The following is a 27,946-nucleotide window of genomic DNA, read 5'->3' as shown; positions in this document are numbered from 1 at the left end:
ATTTCAGTAAAGAAAAAAGTGTTAACTCTCTATCTAGAAATACGTTTAGATGCTTGTTTTTTGAAAAAACACTGAAATGTAAAGTAAGCTATTCCTGTTTATATACCTCCTTACAATCAAAGGTTTTACATTTTTTAAAATACCTCTGGTTGTGTCATTTACAAAGGAGATTTCAAAATGGTAGCAAATTGTAAAGGGCAACAACTGTCACCATGGTTTGCTACCTCTCACCCTTGTCATCTAGTTGTGATGGTGCTTGATGGCCGGTCAGAACTTTGCTACCCCGGACCAATGAGAAAGGGCGGGTAGCAAACTGTGACCGGCACTGCACGCGCCAGTAAGCCTACCGGTAGCAAAATCTGCCCCTACCGTGACAGTTTTTAACACTAGCCCGGCCCCGAGGCGGGGCGCTGTGATTGGTCAGTTTGAACGTCAGCGGCCCGTGCAACAACGGGGAGCCAACGGCTGCCCTTACCCTTACCGAGCGCCCCGCCCCCCGGACGGGAGACAGTAAGCACGGACATCGCCACCGCCCGCCAGCAGGTGGCGCTGCGGCTTCCCAGCAGCCGGCCAAGGGTTCCCTCTCTGGGCGCGGAGTTAGGACGAGCCAGTTCCCTGGCGCGGCGAGCGCTGGAGGAGCTGGGCGGGCAGCCTCCCCTTCCTGGCCGCGGCGGCTCTCAGCTCCTTGCCCACCGCCATGGCGATCCGCAAGAAGAGCAGCAAGAACCCGCCCGTGCTGAGCCACGAGTTCATCGTGCAGAACCACGCGGACATCGTCTCCTGCGTGGCCATGGTCTTCCTGCTGGGGCTCATGTTCGAGGTGAGCCGCACGCCCCGGGCAGGCTGAGCGGGCTGCGCACGGCCCCGGGGGTGCCCACCCCTAGTGCCCGGACCGGGGGAGAGGGGCCTTGCCGAGGTGGGGGTGAGCCCGGAGCTGGGGGGTGCAGGGGGCGCTGCCGTGCAGGGTGGATGTGTGTGTAGCTGATACGCTGATCTGGCCCAGCCGGGCGGGGTTTGGGCTGCTCAGGCTCCTCCTCCCGCTGTGCGCTGGGGTGGGGGTGATGCCGAGCACACCTCGCCCCCCCGCCCCCCAATACCTGAGGGCTCCTAACCCCGCGGGCTGCTGGGGGAGGTGCCCCTGGCGGCCGACACATTGCACAGGGAGCAGATTGCAGGAGGGGGCTGTTAGAGCTGGGCCACACTCCGTTCCCTGGGACACCGCCCGCCACCGCCTCCCCAGCCCTCTTGTGTCGGTCCGGGCTGAGTTATGGGGCGGCCCCGCCGGCGCTGCAGCCGGGGTGGGGGAAGCGCCGCTTCCCCTTTGTGCGGCAGCAACAGCAGCGCCCTGCGGTTCCTGCTGCCCTCGGCCAGGTTACGTGGCAGTCGGCGCGGAGCGGCTGCCGGGGGGCGGGGGACTGAGCGTCTGGCTCGTAGTGTTGAGGGAGGCGGAGCGGCGGCTGGGGCCCAGCGAGGCTGCCGTGTGTAAGCAGCGGGGATGGAGGGGGGGAGGGATGTAAGGCCTTGCTGGGGAGCGCGTTTCACATGCATCCGCCCAAGTAGGTATTCACCCAGGAAAGCTCATGCTCCAATAGTTTGTTAGTCTCTAAGGTGTCTCAGGACTCTTTGCCGCCTGCCCTTGGAGTGGCAGCTGTCCCCAACTAGCCCCCAGGAAAGGGAAGAAAAGGTGACGTGTCCCAGACTGCCTCTCCCCCGGCTGACCGCGATTGCCAGGCACTGGCACTGAGGGTCATGAGCAGCCACGTGATTCACACCCCCACCGCAGACACGTGTGAGAAACAACAGCAGCGAGCCGCACAGACAGTACTGACATGCGGAGGTGTGCGTTGCATCTCCAGGCAGCAGCCGAAGGGGAAGAGAGTTGTTGGTGGGCAGATGCGTTCAGTTTTCCTGCCCTTAAAGTTCAGTGGTTTAGTGTCTTGTTTGGATACTAATTATTGGGAAGATTTATACTAAACCTTCACTAATTCCAAATTGATTTTGCATGGCAAGGTCATCCAACACCTAAGTATCAGCTAAGCTTTAAGATGCGTCTGTCTGCATTCAAGCTCATCACTGAGTTCTTAGGACAACCATCCAGAATATGATATGCTGCTGCCTGGGACAACAAAAAATATGTTTGAGCTAACTGAAATCTAGTTATTTTCTAGCTGCTTTTGAGACAATGGTTAAAAGTCAGCGTACACTTACTGACTAAACTATCTGATCAAGTTGAAAATTAAAATTTAGTCTTCTACATTTTCTTTTAAAAGTCATTGAAGTGAAAAAGAAATGGCAAATTTGTCTACTGGATCTCCTATTTTGCAAAATGTCTCTCTTGCATCTCTTCAGTTGCTTATTGAGAACATGCACAAAGACTGGTAATATATGTGCTACCTTCAGAATAGCACTCACCTCTTATGAGCCAAGATAAGACAGTCTCAGTGTGATGTGCTAGTAGTCTGTTCGTGTTACCATGATTCTTAAGAGCATAGTCAATCCCTTATTCATTTGGTGAACAGCCTGAAGATTTATAAGCATTTTATATATATCACTAGTTTTTTATATCAGTTTTTTCCAACTGTAAGTAATATTCAGCATCTGAAGGCCACAGATTATCAACATAGTTTGGAGAGTAGAGGTTTAAAAGAAATATATATATGTCCTATACTACGCTAAGGCTTGCCTCTGAAAGCCAGACATGTCTGTCTTCCCAGATGTTTTTAGTTGTGAAAACAGTCTATACACTGTTTTTGTGTGGAAAGGAAGAAAGATGGATTTGAATTTTTTCCTTTTTATGTACACCTGTGATTCACTGTTTTTAAAAAAACAAAGTGATAATGTCTTATTTATTTTAGTAACTGATTTTGCTAATGCTGAAAATATTTTTGTATACTGGAGTGTAAGTTTTAAATTTTATGTTCAGTCTTTCCACTATATGCTATTCTGTAGCGACAAAGACCTTCTTTAGTAGTTGCTTTTACTATGAAAGTTTTAAGGCTTTGCCAATCTTTATTCTTTGTATCAGAGGGTTAGCCGTGTTAGTCTGGATCTGTAAAAGCTGCAGAGTCCTGTGGCACCTTATAGACTAACAGACGTATTGGAGCATGAGCTTTCGTGGGTGAACACCCACTATGTATTCACTCACGGAAGCTCATGCTCCAATACGTCTGTTAGTCTATAAGGTGCCACAGGACTCTTTGCTGCTTTTATTCTTTGTGTTAATTCAGTATCAACAAAAATGGTGCACCATGGATTGTACTTAAATGTCAATATGTATTTTGTGACATGAAAGCTAACTGTAAAAACATTGTAGAGCGCTGGAAGCAAAGGGCAAAATAAAGAATAACTAGGTGACCACTGGAAGTTGTTCTCTTGTACAGGAAATGTGATTTTTATGGTCTTTAGATATTTTGACCTCTGTAAATACTTTTCCAAAGATTAGAGGTAAATGTTGCATAGATGATGTAAACTGTATAGGAGTGATAATGAGTGATGGATGGTATGGCACTAGAGAAGTAGTTGGATCCCTTTAACCTTTCAGTTCCAGATATTCTGAACTTGATTTTTATTTGTTTTTTTTAAAAACAACAACTGTTTTGGGTGTATTAGGTGGACTTCATGGAAGCTTTTCTGATCATTACTATTTTACACTTGTTTGCAAATAGAAGTAGAAAAGATAACGTGGTGCTGCTCTTTTTTAAATAAATAAATAAATAGTTTTTTCTAAAGAAAGGTAGCAATTTTATTCTGCATTTGTTCTAACTTTTTAATAGTTTTTTTCATATTGTCTAGAATAATCAATGGCATCACTACTCTAGCTGCATTCTGTTCACCTTGTTTTACTCTTTGTGTGCTTGCATTTCTGTGTTGTCTAGTGTTCAAAGGTTTCTAAGGGTATGTCTTCACTAGTAACTTCACGTGGCTGTGTAGTCACAGCACTAGCACTGTTTAAAAAAAAACAAAAACCAACCCCCACGAGGGGAGCACTGCCTACCAGCACTGAGAGCACTGTCTACATTGCCACTTTACAGTGCTGAAACTTGCAGCGCTCTGGGATGTTTTTTCATGCCCTTGAGTGAGAAAGTTGCAGCGTTGTAAAGTGGCAGTGTAGTCAAGGCCTAAATCTTTTGAGCCTGGTATGCAATTCATTGGTTGGGGTTTTTTTAAGGATTTGTCAGCATCAGCTCTATATTTTGTCTGCCTGCCCGCCCGCTCGCCCCTACCCTCCTGTTTGTGATTTTTTTTTTATTTTTTTTTTTAAGCTGGGATGTTAAAATTGAGTTTGAAACACGGCTATAACTGGTGACTGACTAAAAATAAGGTAAAAGGTAGTGTCTAAAATAGGTGACTTGGCATTACCATACTTTGGTATATTAGAGTGAAGCATAGTGGAAAGAGAATTGCAGCTTGTGTTATTAGTTTAATGTGGTGGAAGGGAATTAATTCAGTGGCTCTCAGAGCTTTGTACTGATGACCCCTTTCACATAGCAAGCCTGAGTGCGACACCCCCTTATAAATTAAAAACACTTCTTTATATATTTAACACCATTATAAATGCTGGAGGCAAAGCGGGGTTTGAGATGACAGCTCGCGATCCCCTGTGGGGTCCCGACCCCCAGTTTGAGAACCCCTGGATTAACTGGTAAATAGGCAGTTTGGAGGCGACTTTTTGGAGAGGATTGTTAAAGTAGTCTGTCAATGCTCAATCCCTGCATTGTGGGAATTTGCTTCCCTGGACAAGCAGTTCTGCCTGTTGAAAGTCAGATCAAATGACTTTTGAGATGAGGTTCCTTTCTTTTATCATTGCCAAGCACCCGCCTCCACTGCTTATCTAGTTCAAGCCATGCTGGATATGTGGTTTTTTTATTAGTAAACTTTGGTTTGTTTTAATTTAGATCTTATAGCACTCACTTTGTCTTCTTCTTTCAGATTACAGCAAAAGCCGCTGTCATTTTTGTTACACTTCAGTACAATGTTACCATTCCTGCTACAGGTAGGTATCTTTTGAGAATTTAAAAACTAGTACCATGGAGTAGACAGCATTTTTGTAAATTGTTGGTATGCTGTACTCTCCCAAATTGAGTGTTCGTTGTAAGATTGACCCTGCGCAAGTCTGGATGCTGACCAAAGTAATTCTTGCTAATCCACTCTTAATCTTAAACTATGTCATTTGAGATTAGTTTTGTGATAACATTTTTAAGGCTGTCCCATTGTGTTCATCATATTAAAAATATTGCCTGATGTGAAGATGCACATGAATCCTCTTAATATCTTTTTTATTAGGATTCTGGGCCTCTATGTAATGCTCTGTGCTAGTCAGAGGGGGACAAATAATTTAAAGTAGTCAAGAAGGAACTGTAAGAGTTGAGTTTTGGAGTTTAAATATGGTAGTTATGTTTTCCATTGTACATCTCTACAGACGCAAATTTAGTTTAATGGGAGGGAGTTGATTATTATAAACGAGGTCTCTAGTGAGTTATGCAATCATGAATCATTAATTTGGTTTCAATTTGTATCCAGCACAAAATAGGAATATCTTTTTAATTGATTTGTTGTCTTAACAATACTGCTTTGAGAAATAGACAAGCTTATTGGTAATTGGAGTGAACAGGATTTTCATAATGAGCTTTCTAAAAGTAAAACTTTGTTTTTGTCCTTTAGAAGAACAATCTACAGAAACAATCTCCCTTTATCATTATGGTATCAAGGACTTGGCTACAGTTTTTTTCTACATGCTGGTAGCAATAATCATGCATGCCATTATTCAGGAGTATGTGCTTGATGTAAGTACCAAGTATGCATTTCTTCCATTAAGATAAGTATGATATAAATTACTATTGTAAGATTTAATTAGAATGTGTGGCTACATTGACTTCAGTTTTAGATATTTTATGAAACTATACATAAGAAACATTTAAACACCCTCCTCTTAAAACAAATGGTTCAGTATGTTTATCAATAACATAAATAACTTTTGTTTTAGAAAATTAACAGGAGAATGCACTTTTCCAAAACAAAACACAGCAAGTTCAATGAATCTGGACAACTTAGTGCATTCTACCTTTTCTCCTGTGTCTGGGGCATGAATATTCTTGTCTCCGTGAGTATGTCTTTTATCTTTCATTTATATCGTCACATATCACACCCTTGCTCATCGAACTTTTGTGCTATGAAAATTACTTATTGTTGTTTTCAGCCATGTATGTTAATATTAGATCAGAGAAGTCTTTTGCCTATTGTATTTAGATCTCTGTCACAGTTGAATGCCAGTTAGTACTTGTAATGGTAGAGTTCCTTCCCCCACCCTAATTTTGGGGGCTCTGCCTTTCAAACAACAAATCAATTTTTGAGCATGGTAGTGAGTCAGGACTCCTTACCTTTGTTCCAACCCTTCGATGCTGTATGACTGTAAACAAGTGACTATGCTTCTGGTTTCTTACCTCTAAAATTTATTTTAAATACTGGTCAAACTCTCAGGCATAATTACTTTTTGTGAAGAGCTTTGAGATTCTCTTAAAAAAAATAAAAAAAATCCCTACTACATTCCAGTTTCCAGAAACAGAAGTCTTTTCTTGTCTCCAGTAATACTCAGGACTTGCTGACATGACGAAACTTACTGGCATAATTATATCATTATACTGGAACTAACTCTATGTATGAACACTCTTATTCTGGAATAAGAGTGCATTTTCCAGTTTCACTTATACTGCTTCCGTAGCATGTGTGCTGTAAATGAGAAATGTGACAGACTTTCATCACTGGCTTCTGTGTTTATTGTCTGTCTGTTCTGTGATTAAAAGGTAACCAACAGTTTTATGTATTTTCAGGAGAACTATGTATCGGATCCAACGTCTCTGTGGAAGGACTACCCACACACGCTGATTCCGTAAGGTTTATTCCTTCTTCAGTGTTAGAAAGTAGTGATTATCCTTCAAGATTTATGACCCAGAGTAGGTATTTTGTTTAGACTAACTAAGGGGTGCAGTCATGGAGGTGGTTAAAATCTCTGCTTAGAACCTGATGCCCCACAACTCTAAAGTAACTACCAGAAATAGTATTTCTTAAGGGCAATATTGCAGAGAATGAAGTTGCTAATAAGCATTTAGCTACTCTTGTAATATCTTTTTTGGATCATTGTTATTTTCCAAAAACTTTATTTCTGTAAATAGTGTTGAGAAGATGCTGTATTCATTTTATTGTCAAATCCATGGTTAACCAAGTGTGCAGAAAACTTGGTGAAATTTTTGAGTTCGGACTGCAGTTACAGAAGTGATGTTTTTTATTTTATTGCTGTACCGTGCAGGTTTCAAATGAAGTTTTTCTACATCTCACAGTTGGCATACTGGTTTCATGCTTTTCCAGAATTGTACTTCCAGAAAACCAAAAAAGTAAGCTGAAAACATTTTTTAATTTTAACGGTGAAAATACTGCTGTGCTCTCACAACTGTGCCAGAAATGAAGGTTTCAGTATAATTATATAATTTATACACCTATAACACGACCTGATATAACACGGGTTCACGTATAGCGCGGTAGCAGCAGGGCTCGGGCAGTGATTTAAAGAGCTCTGGGCTCCGGCTGCTGCGTGGAGCCGCAGGCACTTTAAATCCCACTGGAGCCCTGCCGCCCCTATCCCAGGGCTGTGGCAGCAGGGCTCACCGGTGATTTAAAGGATCCGGGCTCTCCGCAGTAACCGGAGCTCTTTAAATCACCGCCGGAGCCCTGCCTCCACTACCCTGGGGCTGCAGCAGCGGGGCTCACCAGCAATTTAAAGGACCTGGGGCTCACCGGAACCCTGCTGGGGTTTCAGCTATAGCGCAGTAGGGATTTTTGGCTCCCCACGACCGAGTTATAGCAGGGTAGAGGTGTATGCTTCCGTATCAACCAATAGTTCACTTCTGTTTGTAGACCATCATTTGAACATGCTTTCGATTTTCAGTATCAAAGAGTTGATTAGATAGCTGCGTATTTATTGAAGAATGTGTTAAAGCATTTTTCTGAGTAGTTACTTTGAAATACCTATAATTGTTTCAGTATCTCCATTGTGAATGGAGCTGTTGTCTTTCTCAGTGGGACCTGTCAGTATACTACTTCCATGCAAGCCCTATTTGGTGCAAATAAGATTGACGTTCTATTACACACTTTAAAGAACTCCAAATCAAAAATTCATTTTTAAGGTAAATTCTCAATTTTAACCAGTATTTTAAATAATACTTTAAAATCAGTTTGTTATAAAAACATTATCTCATAACTTTCAACACTCAAAGGATGAAACAATCAGTCCAATATGACAAAATCAAAGCAGTAGCTTCCTGTTTAATTGTTATTAAAAACTGAATCTTGCCATTTATGGTCTAATTTTGCGTCATGGAAGTCAGAGGGGCTTTTGCCATTGACTTTACAGAGGCAGGATCCAGCCCTGGTTCTTGGTAATTAGAAGTGATTAAGCATGTTTAAGAACATAAGGTTTAGTAGATTAGATTTACCGGTGGTCCAACTGATCCAGTATCCTGTCTCTGAGAATGGTCAGTTACCAAATGCTTCAGAGGAAGTTTCTACACACCAAACTGTAAGTGAAGTCTGCATAATATCTGTCAGATTGGTTTATACTTTGAAGAATTAGTTTATAATCCCTTCAGTTTTTTTTGCTTCAGTGAGTATGGATGCTCCATTTTTCTTCTAATTTTTTTTTTGAATCCTGCTAATTCTTGGCTTCAATGATGTTTGTGTAATCAAGTATTGTCTCTAAACACTAATACGTTCTATGTGGACAAAATTGACTGTGATCTTCTAACATAGTAAAAACAAATGTCAGAATTCTTTCCCTGTGCATACTGAATGTAAGTTTCAGTTTCAAACTTTTTATTTAATTAGTAGTCTGAGTGAGTAAGTTTTTTCACTAAAATGAAGAAAAAATCATATCTGATGCTTATTTCAGGGTTGGTAGCAATTGTCTTATTTAGCAACTCCAGGGAATCTTAAATAGATATCTTTGGGGAGGTAGTGTAAAGATTACCCACCTGACCAGCTCAAGGAATTTTAGGAAACAGCACGTACATTTAATTAGCAAACGGAGACTGTCCTGAATTAGATTGTGTAAAATCAAGTATTGTATAGATCCCATTATAGGTGATCTTCGGGTGGGAATAGGTGTGAGTTCTGTAATGTAATTTGACTGCCCCAAATGTGTGTGGTTTTCCAAAAAATTAACTAATTTCAGGAGTCACTTTTATGGAGAAGAGTAGACAAGGCATAGTGTTGTCAAAGTTTCTTAACCTTCCCAATCACATGTAATCTCTTTGAAATCTTAAATCTACCATTGATTTCAATAGGTACATTATTTAGTCCTGTTAATATCGGAATCCTCACCTCCTTTTGAAAATGGGAAAAGCCCATTATTCTTATTTTATTTGTTATAGCTAATAAAGTCAAATAATCAAAACCCTTTGCTTTTCTGTGTTCAGGACTTGGTAGAGCTGGTTGGATTGTGTTACTGGGTGCCTCCATTCTTTTTTTTTTTAATGAGGTTTGGAAGGTGATGCCTGCCAGGTCTCATCTAGCTCAGTGTGTGAAAGAGTGCCAGGGTAGATCACAAGGGCTTTAGGTTTGCAGTGCCTCCAATATGCTGATTATATATGCTTCTCCATCCCCCCTTTCATCCGATTTGAACACTGCAACTTCCTTCCTTCCTTTCTCAGTCTCTGGAAATAGCTAATTTTGTTCTTGAGATAAGTGATAGGCTGATTATTGGTAAGGGGAGTTAGAGGTTATGACTGCTTCATCTATTGTGTGTGTCCATCTCTTACCAAAACAAAAGTTTTTAAAGTAGAAAACTTGTGTCTTCAACTCAACGTACTAAAAAAGATTTTCCAGGTCACAGCCACTGTAGTTAACAAGTAATACCAGAGTATTCCAGGGTCCAAAAGTATGCAGGAGATTGTGAACTTTCTTGGTAAATTTAGGAGAGCAGTCACTCAGATGTATTTATGTGTCAACTTGCAGATATGTCTAAACCCTTAAGTTTTCACTTGGCACATAAATAGACCTCAATGAGTACTTTTCTAAATTTACGTTAATACACTTTTCAAAATTATGTTACAGTAATTTGTAAATTTAGAGCACTGCATGTATACTTACTAATACAATTGGGGCTTGTCTATATAAACATATAGTTTGCGGCAAGCTGGAGTCTGGATCTACCCCACTCTGTTCTGCTGCAGACTGACTGCGTGGACCCTACTGATGTGTATTTTGACTTAGTTCTCTTTTAAATCAGAGTTGGGTCCATGTGGGCAGACAGTCCATGGCAGACTAGCATGAGGTAGATTGACAACCCAGCTTGTTACAAACTAAATGTTCATGTAGACAAGTTCTTAAATGAAGCTGGTTTAAGGCCTGATTCTACTACCCTTAGTCATATTGGATAATATTTAAATTAGTAGTTCTACTGAACATAAATATTGGTTGGGATAGTCTTTCATTGCTGAGAATTCTGGTTTTTGAGATTCCTCGAGCAGCAAGATACCCTCAACTTAAAAAGTAAAGAACTTTAGTCACAGTGGTGATTGCGCCTATCATGGCAGTTTGAGCTCACAAACTTGTTTGCTTTGATTTCCCTCAGAGTTAATCAAACTTTGTGCCTGAGTTTTTGCAGTGTGTTTGAAGTAGTTGATAGCCAAGTTATCATGATCACTTTTTTCAGTTTTCTGGCCTGACTAGCAACCCAGTATATGCAGCAGATACTTCTGAGATCAGATGCTTGAAGTTGGAACTTAAATAGCAAAATTTGAATTTTATTTTTTAATTAAGCTTTTGAGGGATGGGGTGATCTTTGAGAGCTAAATAACAAGCTCAGGGGTGTGGTTAGTGCAGTCCACAATATCATTGAGTGTCTTGGCCTGTACACCATTTGAACATTATATATTTACTGCTATGCTGTCTAAATTCAGATCACCTAGATTTGATTTGAGCTCTACTGTCTTGATCCCCACCATTTCTAAAGCTGTGTCTATTCCCTGCATGATTTCATTAGCTGTCCCAGACTCCGTTTCTTGTGTAAGCAAAGGATACAAATCTGATGCACACAGATACACCTCTACCCCAATATAACGCAGTTCTCGGGAGCCAAAAAATCTCACAACCTTATAGGTGAGACCACGTTATTTCAGGTTTAGTCCAGTACACCGTGCCAGACTGGACCGGCTTCCTCGGCGGTGATTTAAAGGGCCCGGTGCTCCAGCCACTGCAGGAAGCCCTGGTCCCTTTAAATTACTGCTGGAGCTTTGGCAGCAGGGCTTGGGTGGGGATTTAAAGGGTCTGGGGCTCCCTGCAGAGGCCAGAGCCCGATCCCTTTAAATCACCGCCGCAGTGGGGCTTGGGCAGGGATTTAAAGGGCCCGGGGCTCTACACGAATTCAGATATAATGCAGTAAAGCAGCGGGGCTCAGGTGCCGCTTTAAAGGGCCCAGGGCTCCCCACTGCTTTACCGCGCTATATCTAAATTCATGTTATATCGGGTCGTGTTCTATTGGGATAGAGGTGTACTTGCTCAGCCACAGATCTATCAAAAAACAAAGTGATCTAGCTTTCTACATGAACTTCTAAGATGATTTCTTAAGAGAATTTGCAATTGCCCTCAGGTCTTTCCTTCAGTGGGCATTAATAAGTCTTGACTAGATTAAGGCTGTTTCTAGCTTGTAAATTACAGAGTATTTCATTCTAGTGAATAGTAACTGTTTCATTTTAGTGACTAAGCAGTTTTAAGGTGGTAAACTTGCATTTCTTCAGATTACGTTTTCATGAGCAATTTTGTGTATATGAGCTTCCTTGCAGTCAAAGTGACTTATCTTCTGGTTCCATGCATTTCACGTGGGTAACAAAGTATATGGGGGATCAGTTCTGATGTTCTGAATCCATTTACAAGAGAATTGTCCTTTTCAGTGTCTCATTCTTTCGACAGGATAAACACTTCATCTTTCTGACAAACCTGGAAAGTATTTACATCAAGGTTTCTTATATTGTTCAGGAAACTCTTATGTGCCATGTCCTCTATGGTTATATGGCACAGTGTGTTCAGTGTTTGCTGATTCAGGCTGATGACATTTGTTTTTTTAAACCCAGAAATTCATCAGGTTAGTTTGTGTTTCCAACAAAGGTTGACTTAAAAAGAAAAATGAACAAATCTGTGTGTATTGTTGGGGGGGAGGAAGTTGTTGCACACTATTTTAAATGTCTAAATTTCGGATTGTCTTGCAAATTAAAATGCCTGGCCCTGGTAATAACAGCAGAGTTTGCAGTTGCAAAAGGCAGCCACTTTGAGCCAGAGAACCTGAGAGAGCAACTAGGACATCTTTTGTCTATTATGGATCCTTGCTGTGATTAATTGGGGTGGAATAATAGGAAGGTGTGGTTCACCTGTTGACTGTCCAGGCTCTGCCTGATATGACAGCCTAGGAAATAGGTATGTGCCAGAGTTGTATTCCTCAATAGAGTCTGAAGCCAAAGGAGGTGTATTCTTGTGACCTGTGTCATGCATGATGTCTCAGCTTCCATCTGCTGGAATGAAAGAAACTACATCATCAGGAGCTCTTCCTTCTTCCACCTCAACCCCATGCCACTTAGTTTTCGGGCCTGACTTGTGAACGCTCCTTGCTCTCAAAGCTAGAAATCTGGATCCTTGTCATCCATTTTGTTTGCAAAATAAGAATACTTCCTCTGCTTACTACACGGTGTGTTTGATCTCAGGTGATCTTTGCCAGGAAATCCCCTATTAATTTTATCCTAAGGTTTTCTCAAGATAGGTTTGAAAAAGAGGTCTCTGCTCCACTCAGTAGCAGGATTTTCCATTGGGGTCCCATCATCTTGTAACTAGGTTTCATAAGGTAGAGGCTGCCTTAGACTCCAATGATGCTGGAGCAATTTTTATAGTGAGGGTGCTGAGACTCTGAACCAAACTGTAAATGGCAGCCACTTCAATCCATGAGGTGCTGCAGCACCCCTAGTTACAGCACCTATGTTAGACTCTCTAGTAAATCTTCTGGTTTTCTACCTTGGAGCCTAAATTCTACTTCTAAATGTTGTTTGTTCAGACTCATTTGAACTTGTGCTTGCCTTTCAAAGCTATTTTCTGTCCAAACTCTGTGGCCAGGCTCAGTCTGCTGGCATTTCCTGGATTTCTGCCCAGTTTACCTTTCTTGAACATAATCCTTCCATGCGTCCAGGTCTCTCTTCTTACTGTTCAAAGATCCTCATAGGCTGGGAGATAGGTCTCAGAGTCTGCATCCAACACTCCTCCCTTGCAGGCATTTCCAACCCAAAAAAACTTTGAGGAAAGATCCCTCAGCTGATGCCTGTAATCCAGCTAGTGGCATCTCTAGAAGGTATGGCTTGAGCCTGAAGTGGTTGTCCAGTAGATCTTTGAGGAGACAGTTTTCACAAGTTACCAGAACAGTAGCCATTCTACTGCATTTACTGGATGGAGCTGTACTGGGCCGCCACCTGATACTGGGCCCATGCCTTCTTGAGCGGTCTTATGGGAGGGATCTCCATTCACCCTAGTGGGCTCAGGGCTGATCCTTCCCCTCATCCATCACTTTTATCTAGCCCATTTTGGCTTATCCAGAGTTACTCTTTCTCTTACTGGAATTTCAACTGAGTGGTTTTTTTGTTTTTGTTTTTTTTTGTGGCAACACCCATATGAACACCCACTCCAGGCATCCCAGTGGGCCATCAAGCTCAAACAAATGACTAAGCAGAGCAGTGTACGCTAGCTGTAATTTTTTTCCAGTTCTGGAAGGTCTCAGCTGAAGAAAGCTGTTGTCACCCAGGGAGGAGAAGAAGGAACTGAGCTGTTAACTTGTGTCTGTATTGGCCATTCTCTATTAGATGGATATTCATCCATATTGGTGATGGTACGTCACAAAACAAATTACCTCCTATCTTGCTAATTTGCTTTTTTAAAAGAAAATCTGCTGTATTGTGCTATTGGTGTTACTTCACATTTAGCCAACCTGTACCCAGTGTGATACGTTTCCTTCTGATGCAGCTTTTAATGAGTGAGTTGGCTGTGGAGTCTCCTTACATATGAAGAAAACAAAACTTAGCCTTGATTCTTATTTTCAGAAGTTATAGATCCTCACCCCTTGCAGAGCCTGAAGTGTATGTCTTCTCTATGCATGTAACTTTTCACCTTTCACTTCAGACAGCAGCTGTCATTTAAAGAGGGGTATGGGGACACCTAATAAGGAGGCGTGGTATTTCCTCGCTGGACAGTGAACAGATCTAGAATTCTAGCTTGCACAGTTTTTGCTTGCCATGTATTAAGAGCACAAGTCTTAAAAATGCCTGTTTATAATAAAGATAATTTTCTTATTCTTTTCCATCAGACCATGTGGGGAAGGTCATGCTAGAACCATGCTTCAGTGGGTCACAACTGAGGATGCCAAATTTAGGACAAACTGCTGAGAAATAGGGAAGATACACCTCCAAGACTGATTGCTAATCCCCAATAGGATATACCAAACCAACAACAAAAGTAAACTTTTTCACCACACTGGCTAACAAGAAGTCATAAAAGCAGTTTCCTTGGGCATTCTAGTTCTTATGTCACCACCAAAAACACCAGATTCACAGATGAGTGGTTCTTTATAACTAGTCTCATCAAATACGTTCTTCTGATCCCAAAGGACCAGCCACACACCCAATATATAATTTAGATCTTACCCAAAAATCACACTGATGCCAATCCTTTAGTATCTAAAATCTAAAGGTTTATTCATAGAAAGAAAGGTGAGAGTTAAAAATGGTTAAAAGAATCAAATACATACAATAATTGCAAAGTTCTTGGTTCAGGCTTGTAGCAGTGATGGAATAAACTGCTGGCTTAAGTCAAATCTCAGGAATACATCCACAGCTTAGATGGGTCTTTCAGCCCTGTGTTCAGAGCTTCAATTTGTAGCAAAGTTCCTCCAGAGGCAGGAAGCAAGATTGAAGACAAAAAGGTGTTTCCAGGGCCCTTTATAGTGTTTGCCATGTGGAGAGCATCCCATTGTTCTTACTGTGGAAAATTACAATAATAATATGGAGTTTGGAGTCACATGGGCAAGTCACATGTTCATGCCTAATTTCATTCAGTCGTTGCAGGAAGCCATTACCTACACTCCAGACACCACATTTACATGACAGTCCATTTAGTGTAGATAGGCATCTCCCATGGCCTATTGTCAACCAAGTGTTTCCTGATGAGCCCCTTAATTTGAATAGCCCCTCCAAGATGTGCTGCCTAACTGCCTTGTGGGCGGTACCCCAGGAGCCAACATTTGAAATCCAGGTATAGAGCCAATACTTAGAACTTCAAATATAAAAATGATACATGCCTTCAGATAGCATAATCATAACCAGCAAATCATAACCTTTTCATAGACACCGCACTTTGACAACCTTTGTACAAAATTTGCTGCATATATATATCTGTTGCAACAATGATCTATATGGTCATATTTTAATCAGATAACGTCACACATGCTCTAGCTAGATTTTTATATCTCACTCGTGTTATGGTATGCACACAGATTTGCACATGCTAACTTGATTTGACATGAGAATACAGGTCTGTTTAATGTAGTTCTTGATGGATTTTTCACAATTTCCACTACTATATAATGTGTGCAACAAAAACTGAAATACTTCACTCAATCTATGGAGGAAGCTCATCCAAAAATGTGGAGGTTTTCTGAAATGTTGTCAGTGTCCTGTACATTGTGTGTAGCTCTTTAAGAACATGGCTTGTATTACACTCCACACTATTATGTATCACTGGAATGTATGGTCATATGGGTGATTCTTTAATATTTGCAAATGGTTTATAATTATTCTTAAATCGCTCTATCTACTTTCACTCTCTCTGGCCCTAGTCTTTTTCTTATCGCTTCCTCCTGCCTGTTCAGTCTCTCTATTTAACTTCCATGTGGTATCATCAAAATGGAACCAGTTAAAAGCCGAACTTGAAGTGCCAGCACATATACTGGAATCATTTCTAATAAAAAAAATTCACTGTGCTGCCAGCATACAGATCAGTCGAAGAGGATGGAATCCTGAAATGGAAGCATCTTGAGGATCTCGCACTTCAAAACAGATGCATTTTTAGCATTGCATTTTATGTGAAAATTCTTGAGTTCATTAATTAATAGAACTTTTTTTAGTATATACAGAAAAAGTAAAATTGAGCAGAAAATAAACTTTTAAATTGTAATTGGGTTAACCTTGGATGCCATAATAGGTAATTTTGGTGTGTGAAATATTTGTATATTTTGAAATGTAAGTGAAATATAGTACAGAGGCATAATTTTTCAAATTTGCCTTAAGAAAAATACTTGACCTGCTTTGAAAAGCACCTCTGATTTTCATCTGACAATTGGTCTCCCTCTCCCCCCATTTATTCTTCTTTATTCTGGTGGATGCTTAAGATTACCACTAACTAATCTATTTGTTAACTCCTGAATGAGACTAGTATGGAATTGAGAGACTCAAACAAATCTAGTCATGGGAGACACTTTAATATTATGAAAGGAAGGATTAAGGTGTCTGAGCAGCCTAAATAAAATTTATAAGATCAGTGAACATGAAAACATTGTGTCCCATAGGCTAATGCATTCTTCTGTCTAATAGGAAGATATCCCTCGCCAGCTTGTCTACATTGGACTTTATCTTTTTCATATTGCTGGAGCTTATCTTTTGAAGTAAGTCAGTTTTAAGATAAATTTCACTGGATTTATCTGCTACCATAAATATTTCATAAAATGTTTGAATACTTGGTTTGCTCTTGTTTTGATAGCCTCACCCGTCTTGGACTTGTTCTTCTGGTGTTGCATTACTTTGTTGAATTTCTCTTCCACATCTCCCGCCTCTTTTACTTCAGTGATGAAAAGTATCAAAAAGGGTAAGTATTTATCATAACTGTAAGAAAGAAAACTACCTTGTGGCTCACGAGCTTCTTGCAAAGTTTGTATTTCTGCTGCACAATAGCCACAATAAAAAATGAGTTCCCTTATAATTTGCTTGCACTTCAGATGTGACTTCTATATTTCTAATATAGAGTACTACTCTTTAATTCTATGCTATAAAACAAATAATTTCATATTATCCTATTGCCTACTCAAGCAATTGTTGATACAGCAGAATTCTGTTCCTTATTATATGCTTTATATTGATACATGCAAGAAAATTATAATGGGATATTTGGTGTAGCAGACACAGTAAACTTGAGATAATTCCAAATGAAATTCTTCAAATTCATAGCTGCTAATAAGTATCACGTTCATTGTTTCCCTTAATACGGGGGGGAGAGCACAGTCATCGATTTTACAACATGTCTTGAACTCTGTAGAAAATGAGGGTTAACGGCCAAGAGTTGAGGTAGTTTTTCCTGTTAAGCTTTTAGTAATCAAAATTAGTAGCTCCCAGTTGGCAACTTTATACCCCTCTTAGATAACATTCTGAAGTTGAATAATATCTAGTGTGTTCACTTAATGCTGATCCTTAAAACTGTGCATAAATGACTGTGCTGTTTAAAATCTAACTTAAGGGCTATCACCATATTTAAGATACATAATCACAACTTCTTTTCTGTAATTAAAAAAAAACCCCTCAATAATTATTGCTGCAACGTCCTTATTCAAAGAATAATTAGAATTTTTATTTTAGTAAATGTTTAAACATTTGAGAATTTAAAGGAGATTAGCAGTAACATCTCACGTTGAGTATCAGTCCTAATTTTTAAAGAAATCTTGATAGTTTTCTCTAACTAAATGGAGTCCCACATAACGGAAATAAACAGTCAGATTAATGATTTTCTGATGTTATCCAAATAATGAATATGCATATTTATTGACTTGTGGCACTTTCTTTGTAGGTTTTCATTGTGGGCTGGTCTTTTTGTTTTTGGAAGACTTCTGACTTTGATTCTCTCTGTTCTCACTGTTGGCTTTGGCCTGGCAAGAGCAGAGAATCAGGACCTCAGTTTAACTACTGGAAATTTTAACGTTCTGGGTATCAGGTACGGTAAATTGAAACCTCTTTTTAAATATTACTCCTGAGGGAATTCTGCGCCAAAATATTTGTAAAATCTGCATTTTTTGTCAAAATAACACAATATAATGACAATTATTTTGCTGTCAAGTATTTTGAAATAAATTACCAAAATAATTGAAAATGGTGTCATTATGTTGTTGTTGTATTACTGTGTTATTTTGACAGAACTTTGCAGAATTTTTTTCTAATTTTTTGGTGTAGAATTCCTCAAGAGTACCAGGGTTCTGTGTGTGGCAGAATCTGGGGCAGGGGGTATCTGGATGCACGGGAGTTCTGGGCACAGGAGGAATGGGACTCTGCAGGGCGGTCCAGGTGAAAGTGGTTAGGGCTCAGCGACAGGGGGCTGAGTGCTGGGGCAATGGGGTTGGCTTGGGGGGTCAGGATGCAGATTGTTGGGGCTCAGTGGAGCGGGGCCCAGGTCTGTGGGGGGCCCAGTGTTGGAGGTGAGGCTTGGGGGGCTTGGTGTTTGGGGAGTTCGGTGCAGGGAGTAAGGCTTGGCATGGGGGAGGGTTCAGGGGCTCCCAATGCAGGGGACCTCAGTGAGACGTTCCAGGTGTGTGTGCGGGGGTGAGGCTTGGTGGGGTGTGTGTGTGGAGGGGGTCCAGGTGCATAGGGGTTGGGCGGTCAGAAGGAGCAGTTCCCAGTACAGAGTGACTCCTCCCCCTTGTGAGTGAGGAATGGGGGGGCCAGGAAGTGGGGAAGGGGTCACTGTGTACTGGGAGCTGCTCACTCTGACCACCCAACCCCCATGCATGTGTACCCCCTCCCTCCTCAACCCCACCTGCCGAGCCTCCCCCCCTTCCACCTGGAACCCCCACCCCACCGAGCTTCAGCTACTACACGTGCACACACTCTTAGACGCCAGTGTAGAGTTTCCTGCAGCCAGGGGAGATTTCTGGGGGTGATCTGACTCAAACCCAGCTGCTCCATGCAGGGGATGGGAAACTCCATCTCCGTTGTCCTCTCCTCACCACCCATCTGCGGTGACTTACCTGTCCCCTGGCTGCCGGAACAGATGTGCCCATTCTGCTGGGAAGGGTGAATGAGCACTGGTGCAGCTTCTCTTTCCTTCCCCACAGAAAACATTTTTCTGTGGAAAGCAAAGAGAATCTGCGGGGCGGGGGGAATGTGTTTCTGCACATGTGCAGTGGCGCAGAATTTCCCCAGGAATAAAATACAACTTACTGCATATTATGAAATGTTCTGTATTCATATTAGACTGAAGACATTTAGTAATTTACTTGAAGCCCATATCAGGAGCTTTGGTAGCAATGGTAAGGCATTTGCCCAACTCCACAACAAAATTATTAACTGAAGAATTCTTGTACTACTATAGATCGTAGCGTTGGTTGGCTTGCCAGAGAAATACAGTTTTAGACTTAAAGGGGCCTTCTGATATACAGAAGTTTTAAGTCTCTCAACTTCTCCTAAAATCTGTAGATTGGCCTCTAGATGCATCCCACTGAGAAAAATCTTGTAAGCTCCAATAAACCAAGCTGTAACACATGGAGTTATCTACAGATCACCCTCTCAGGCACAAGAAAGAAGCAGCCACCATTTCCCTTCCCTCACCCAGGAAAATGAGCTGTGGGTTCTTCAGGGAAGTCTTGAAGTTCTGAAGGCACCAATAAAAGGGACAGGGCACTTGTTCAGGGACCTAGAGAGTCTCCACTGCTGGTTGCCAGGTGTTTCATTCATCTGCAGTAACATGGCACAGTTAGGAGCCATGTTGTTGTCATACCCTGTGCACCCTCTCCTTCTTCCACAAATTAAAATCCTGAAAGGTAAAGTATGAAAATACTGTTAGGGTCAGGGATCATCTTATCAAATAATTTCAGTTTTATGGGGAGTAAACCATAGCCCGCTGGTAATCGGAGGAGCTTTTCTGACAAACATGGGAAAGGAGAGAGAATGCCATGAATTTGCTACTGCTTCCATATTTGCGCATTTGACCAGTCTCCACCCTCTGTGGGTCTCTCACTCTAATTTTGTTCTTCTTTTGCTAAATCCTATTTCCATATCTGTGTTAACATCTGTCTCTTAATGATAATAAAAAATAAGGAAGTAAAGTCAGAACAAGGCTGACTTGTGCCTCATAAAAACTCATGAGAAAAATCAGTTTTTTGCCTACTGAGAAGAGTTTCTAATTTGTTGCCTATTGAAAAGAATGATTGCTTGCATGTGTCTGAGGAAATTTTATATACTTTGGTGAGCAAACAGGCATCTTCTCTTGACAAATACAAACCTTGAGGGTTAACTTTGGTAAACTTGACAAGCTTGTTGAATTGCCTTCATCTGATACTTGTTTACATGACTAACTCTGCTCTGTCTTAAATCTGTTTATAGAATCATTGTACTGTCCTCAATCTGTGGAACTCAAGCCTTTATGATGTGGAAATTCATTAATTTCCAGCTTAGAAGGTGGAGAGAACATTCTTCTTCTCAGCCTCAGTCACTGAAGAAGAAATTTGTAACAACTAAAGGTAGACCATCCAAAAAAGAGCGAGGTTTGTATTGCAAGGTTTTTCTTTCTGAAGATAGTTATACCAATATGAAAAACTTATTTAGCATAATTGGGTAAAGTGCTGTTGAATGTTTGCTATGTGAAATGAGATGTTTCTGGTTTTGATACTCAAACTCATACTAATGGAAACTAATATTGGTGGTTGATATCAAGGAGGAATAACTTTGAAATTGTTCTCACTGGCTATTTATAACCCAGATAATGTAAAATAATGAACCAGATAAAATTACCTGAGTATTTCAAAGGTGACTCTCAAATACCCACCTGACTTGTAAAAATTAAGGTAATGTGTTCCAGTTTGCCAGGTTAAAGGGATATCTAAAAATCTGTGGCTGTTTTTAAGACTTTGCAGGTCACCTCTGAATTGCACTCTACATTTACCTGTCTCACTCTTAGGCCTGATTTACGTGAGAGTAATCCTTTATGAATGTCTCTTAAAATTGACTATGGGCTTTGTGTACATGGTGCTTTTAGTTTGCACCAGAGGGGTGTAAACGTTAATCCACACTAGCTTGTCATGCACTAACTGTCCTGCGTGGACCCTGCTGGTGTGCGCTAGAAGTTCGGTAGTGCCTGTTAATGTAATCCTGAAGTAGTACTATGTAACAGGCACAAGGGAACTTCTGGTGCTTCCCAGCAGGGTCCATGCAGGACAGTTAGCATGCGACACACTAGGGTGTATTAACATTTACACCCCTCTGGTTCTCAAGCAGTATGTAGGTAATTTGCCTAAGGGAACAATTGTCCCTATTTGGAGTTCTGGTGTGATGTGAGACTTCGTTCTCTAATTATAGCTTTTTGTTTAAGCAAATAACAAGTTCTTTCAGCTGGGTTTGCAGGTTAAAGTAAACGGGACTTGTGCTTCCATGCTGCTTAGGACCCTAACTGTAGGCTCTTGGTTTTGTAAATTTTAGTCTGTATGATTTTGTTTTTGTTTTAATCACAGTTCTAATGTATTTGAAAGTTTAAGTAATTCTCACTGGTAATATTAATGCAGTAATTTTTTTTGCCGTTCTATAAAATTCAAGTAAGATATTCTTCCAGTACTGATATTTTACAAAAATCAAACAAACAAAACACTTCTGTTTATTGAAATTGTAATCTAATTAGTTTTGCAAAGATTCAACCTGACTTTAATGACTTTTTTAAAAATCAAGTGATTTAAATAATAATACAATTAATAACTTAAATCACCTTGATTTAAATCATTGTAGTACTCTGTGTGATGTAGGTGAGTTACAACACAAACTTCAAGGTGGATATTAGTTGGTAATTACATATATCATGAGAACAGGAAAGAGAGACACTTAACTTGAATTGTGGTATTTCACAAAATAAAGTAATTTTAGATGTTATACCTACCCTGGAGGCCCACAGCCAATTTTGGAGGGTTTACAACTACTTTTCCCGTTTAATTTTTTGTTTGTCTTGATGCTGTATGAAAAACCATGGGAGAAGAAGTACAAATTAAAGGGAAAAGTGGCTTAAAACCCTCCCAAAAATGTCTTTCCTTCCTTTTGATATTATACACAACCTTATCTCCATTGTGAAGACTTAAAGCTGCTCAGGTCTGGCAGTGGTATGTATTAAGCACATGTGCTTGAGTGCATCAAACCCCACACCTGCCAACATCATCTGGGTATGTCAGAAATAGCTGTAGAATTAAAATGTACACATTGTGAGATTGAGACTTTGGTGATGGTGTGGGATTGGGGCTAGATAGGTGTATTGGTGTATGTCACCCCTCCACTGGGAAAAGGGCAGAAAGTCGTGTGGCAGGTCCTGGTGCTACAGAGATTTGCTCTTTTCTCCCTGTGCAAGAGTGTGTCTCCAGGTCCCTTTTTTTTCCTTCTTGGTTTTACTTACTCCAGCTGACGCCAGGAGCAAGCCAATAGGGGACCAGTAGGGCAGAATGATATAGCTAGTAACCTGTGATTCAGGCAAAATTGAGTGTTTAATCTGAAATTGGAGTAATATAGGGCTTGTTGAATGCAAACTCTGCAGAAGCTTGAGCTGGTTGTGGATGACTGCTGTACGGGTCAAATTTATGGATGTGATTATTGGGACTGTACACTTGTCTGCTCCTGGGTGTTTTCGTGGTGGTGGTGGTGGTGGTGGTGGTTGCCTTAAGGCAAAGACCACATGAATTCCCAGTTCTGTGATGTTGCTGCTGCTCCTTCTGCTGCGGATTCTAGGATGCAACAGTGAAGCACCATTTCGATGATGAGTGTCTTTTTAGGATTCACCGTGCTAGAGTTAGTATAGGAAAGTACCAGACAGTAGTGGTGATGTGGAAAGCAGTTTGGAAGGGAAAAGTAATTTTAAGCCCCCATGGCACTTGGACTGCATCTGCAGACAGATGTTGTCTACTATGGTTTACATCGCAGAACGTACCTAACTTAATTGCAAGGATACAGCAGGTTTAAGAAATCCATAGCCTAAGGAAGCCCTATCATTGGACAGTCAAAGGTTAAAAAGGCTTAATTTCCAAAGCCTGTTGTTATAGAAAAGCATATTACCAGGGCTGGCTTTAGGGCAATTCCCCCGATTCCTGGGAATTGAGCTCTGCACCTAAGAGGGGCCGTCATAAACAGTGGCAACCGATGGAGCTGCCGCCAAATTGCTACCGCTATCTTCGGCGGCAGCTCAATTGCTGCCGCTGTCTTTGGCAGCACTTCAGTGGCAGCTCTTTCCAGTCGGGCCCCGCACATCCTAAAGCTGGCCCTGCATATTAAAGAGATGGTTTGGGAGCTGGATGAATCTTTTGGGGGCCGGGGGGGTTAGGAGCTACATTTTCTACTTTTTAGGTTGCGTAAGTTCTTTTGTTCTGAAAGTTCATTTTTGGATTACTAGAACTTCCTCAAACTCTGTAGCCTTCCAGGATGGAATTTTCTCAAACTAAATTTTTCAGAACGTCTGTTTGAGCAAGTATTTCAGGCATTTTCAAGAACAAAGGGAATGGGAATGACTACCCTTGCCATGATTTAACAAAGAAAAGAAAATTCAGCATTGCAATCTCTTGAACAGCTTAAGTATTCCAGTAGGGGAGATTGATAACTTGAATTTTGGCAGGGGCATAGTTTTCAGGTCACAGATCTGCCTTTGTGTACTGGTTAAAAAAAAAAAGAAAAACCACAAACCCACAATCTTCTGGCTAATTTATAACGGGTTTAAAAATGTACTTAGATGCATGTATATGACTTTTGCTTTATAATAAACTAACAATCCAGCAACTTTCCATTGGCACTTCACATGGAAGGAAAATCTACAGAGAAAGAGGCAGGTGAGAAGATCACTAATAAAAATATATATTTACAAACTGCACATAATATACTGTATGTATTATTACATGTGTTTGATGGTGTGGTAGAAGTATTTTGTTAACATAAATTTGGAATGGATACATTACTTAAGAAAGGTGAATCCATGAGTGACTTATGTAAGTCATCCCAGATGAATGCCAGTAAAGCTTTTTGCTGCACTATACTATGTATTCTCCACACATTGCAGAAAAGCAAAAGGTTTGAGTTTCTAAAAAATTGGTATTGGGATTATCTCTTTAGAACTCTTCATCTGTAAAGTTGGATATCTTGGTTACTAGGAGTTCAGTTGTCCAGAACTCAAAATCAGTCTCTCTTTTAAAATCTTTTCTGCGAACTATGTAAAAGACTTTTTTTTTTTTTTTTTACACCGAACGTTTTTAAGCTATTGCAATTATTGCATCATGAAAGTCTCTTAAGACAGCATTTAGCAGAGTAATACTTTGGAATAAAATATACAAAAGCTGTATGTTGACTTAGAATCGACTTAAAGTAATCAAATATAAAATGTTATTTTGGTTGGGAAATCATCAATTTTTTTTCTTGTTCCTAGAAAATGGACTAAATGGAACTGTAACCTCAAATGGAGCAGACTCGCCTCGTAGGAGGAAGGAAAAATCATCATAAAACTGAATTTTATTAAGTTAACTAACTAATGTCCCCAAAGAATCTGCTTTTTACTATGAAAAGCCCTTCAGCACTAGAGATCTTACTGATTACAAAAATACAATTCATGCTTTTTGATTATTGCTATTGTTTTGTGAGACTTTTTTTAAAAAAACATTTTGACTTTAAATAAAGAGTGGAAAGGTTATCAGTTTTCAAACATTTAGGGGGCCACAACACTTTTTAAATAACCATGAACACTTTTTTGAACACTTAGTGTGATTAATATTAATCGGAATTCTACTTACTGAGGATCAGTGATACAATGTATTATTCCTTCCAGTTTTTATAATCTTGTTACAACGTCATATTTTTCAAGTTCTTCAAGAAGTATTGCAAAATTGAAGTAAAAAAAATTAATATCTGTTTTTAGATATTCTCGAACATTCAGTATATTACTTTGAATCAGATTTGCAGCTCAGTACTGGTTTTGTAAGACCATCAAAATTAATGTGCGTTATTTTGTAGGTAATAGCTGCGTTCATTTCAAGAAATGCCCATGTCATTAAAACAAAATCTAACTGATTGGGAACATTGCAGTGTCTTATTGTCTAAGTTGGCTGGAAATCTCTTGTATAAAATACTTGTAAGGAACAAAATCTTTCTGATGTAGCTTTAGCTCTTAAAAAATGGAAAACGGAATGTGTTGCACAGAGAAGAGGGATTTGCATAGCACTTCTTTAAATTAATAAAATAACTCACAACTGTGCTTGTACATGGGCGTATTGCAGATTACTAGTGTGACATAGGCCTGCTTTGAGAACTCATTTTGTCTCTTGATTTTTAGATTGCATCTTTTTTTTTTTTAAATGGGTCAGATTTTTAATTTAGGATATATTTCAATGCTTTGTGGGGAGGGAATTTATTTAGACAAATCAAGTTCTGGCAAACTTTCCTTCCCCCCCTTTTTTTTCCTCATTTCCATCTCTTATTGGGAAACAGTTCAGTGTATTGCATATATATATTTTTTGATGAAAAAATATATTTAAAAGCTGCAAAGTTTTTAAAAATTGAACTGTTGGTGATCTTTGCTCCCATTAGGACCATTGTAACTTAATTTGCATTTTTGCCTTTTTTTCATATTGCAAAGATTTGTCCAAATAATTAAATTTTCAGTTGAATCTGCAATTAATATTTGCATTCGTATCTTTGTAGTCTGTAATAGATATAAGCCCAGCTCATTTCATTTCAGAAAAACCTACTTAATAGTTTACCTTAAATGAAATTGTTAGTTCAGTAGCTTTTGTTAGACCACTTATTGATAAATAGGAGCCCTTATAAAAAATCTATTAAGCTCAGCGAAACAAAAAATTGAGTATATTAAACTGTGCCCAACAAAATAACAATAAGAACTTCATTCACTGTCTTTTTTTCCCCCTTTAGTTGCTTATACATTTTTTGTTTTGTATACTGATACAAAATTTGGGCTGCACTTAATTATCCACTCTTAAATAATGTATAGCTATTTTGACATGAATTGTTGTAAATTTTGTATAACATGACTCTTAATTCTTGATGCAGTTGCTTCAACAGCTCCCCCCTGCTTAGAATTGCAGGCAAACATGGACCTGGTTACAGTAGAGCTGTTATGGGGTTGTATGCCCTGAAATTTGTCTTGTTACGAAAATAGCTATGTCATGTTTTGGTTTTTAAAAAATAAGTTCAAAAGCTGTCTAGGGCAAAAAGATTCCATCACATCTGATCGTAAAACTGTAAGATCAGAGTTCAAAAAGTGATAAATATACATGTAAATCTCCATTCCATGAACCAGCGTGCTTTATGTCTGATGTTTAACACAAGGACATTCTTTGAGTTTGGTGCCATGTTCAAAGATTGTACTTGAGGGGGGAAGAATGTTTAAAATCACTAATCATGTGTGATTCCAAAACTGTCATCTGAGAGTTTGCCCTCTTTTGGCCATGTTGGTGCTATCTAGGGAGTCTAATAAAGAGAGCTGTCAACCTCCTGGTAGCGTTTTTTTTCCCCCAGAGATCTTGAGACGAGAAGGGATGATCATAACCATCTAGTGTGATGACCTACATATCACAGGCAATAGAATTTCACCCAGAGGAATTTCGAGGAGTGGAATCTTCTGTCAGCAGAAGTGAAACACAGGTTCTGATTACTGATGCTTGAATCCCTTTTATTTAACTAGCTACCATTCTGAACATAATTATTTAGAGCTTTCCCTTAAGTAATTTATTCGAGCCGGGGGTTTATAATATCAACTGGTTTCCAGAGAAATTATTCCTTGAACTCTGAGAGTCTTACAGAATGGTTGAGATTTACACCTTACAGTGTAAACTTTGACTTCACCTCCAAAATCCTCTGAAGAGTTACGTACTTTTGTCTGTTAGTACAGGTTACTAACATTGCTCACTCTTGACGGATGTTCCTGAAAGGCTTTTAATTTTCAGAAGCGCTGCATTTCCAAATTCTGATTGGTCGTTTTCCTATCTGGTGATGGGAAGTCCAAATTGTTCCAGGTATCCTTGGATTCTTTTTTTAATTTTTATTTAACGTGCTGAAAGCTAGCAGTAGTTGTTTGACTTGTAACTAGGAAAGGCCAAGTAGTATCTTGAAGAATGTATTTCTGATTTACTGTAGAAGTAATTGCCTTTGTTTTCTCTCCATTGTCTTTTAAAAAATATTCTGATCAAGATGACAAGACTATATGATCCTGATGTCTCTGTTTCCAGTCTACTGCCACCCATTCTTAATTCATGTATTCAGATCTTTTTTACTTTGCTCAGCAAACTCTCAGTTGCTTAAATTTTTGACTTCGAAATCATGATCTCTGTATTTGTCTCTTTAGTTGCAATCTGGAGTTTACAAAACCTGAGCAAAGTAAGTTAGTGCAGACTTAGCAACATGTCTTTCAAATATGGTTGGTAATTGTAATTTTTTCCCTTGTTCTGCTCTATTTCCTAACCCAGTGGTTCCCAAATTTGTTCCGCCGCTTGTGCAGGGAAAGCCCCTGGCGGGCCGGGCTGGTTTGTTTGCCTGCCACATCCGCAGGTTTGACTGATCGTGGCTCCCAGTGGCCGCGATTCGCTGCTTCAGGCCAATGGGAAGTGCTGGAAGCGGCGGCCAGTATGTCCCTTGGCCTGCCAGGGGCTTTCCCTTCTCCAGCGGCAGAACAAGTTTGGGAACCACTGTCCTAATCTAAATCAGGTGCAAGAAGTTATCCACTTTTAGCCTGCCTAGTTTCAGAGTTGCTGATCCCAGAGCAGAGAAAACTGTGAGGTCCTCTGTGATTTATGAGGTTGGGCTACATCTGTGAGTCTGAGCAAATGGCTAACAGGGTGGAGTATGTCTGTGAAGAATTAGGATGGGGAAAGATCTGGATG

At 40.1% G+C, this 27,946-nt stretch overlaps 1 protein-coding gene across 1 annotated transcript; it reads left to right on the top strand.

Annotated features, from left to right (window-relative positions):
• The first annotated feature begins 577 nt into the window (after window positions 1-577).
• Window positions 578-26,561, top strand: TRAM1 (translocation associated membrane protein 1). Its single transcript, XM_030553258.1, has 11 exons — window positions 578-820; window positions 4,930-4,993; window positions 5,662-5,783; window positions 5,984-6,100; window positions 6,828-6,886; window positions 7,304-7,388; window positions 16,665-16,735; window positions 16,831-16,935; window positions 17,908-18,051; window positions 20,433-20,593; window positions 24,484-26,561. The coding sequence occupies exons 1-11, from the start codon at window positions 698-700 to the stop codon at window positions 24,555-24,557; spliced, it is 1,125 nt and encodes a 374-aa protein (XP_030409118.1). The 5' UTR covers window positions 578-697; the 3' UTR covers window positions 24,558-26,561.
• The last annotated feature ends 1,385 nt before the right edge of the window (window positions 26,562-27,946 follow it).

Source organism: Gopherus evgoodei, chromosome 2 (genome assembly GCF_007399415.2).
Source record: "Gopherus evgoodei ecotype Sinaloan lineage chromosome 2, rGopEvg1_v1.p, whole genome shotgun sequence".
NCBI classification, from domain to species: Eukaryota; Metazoa; Chordata; order Testudines; family Testudinidae; genus Gopherus; species Gopherus evgoodei.
The sequence above is the reverse complement of the archived record's forward strand: the minus strand, read 5'-3'. Positions and strand labels throughout refer to the sequence as shown.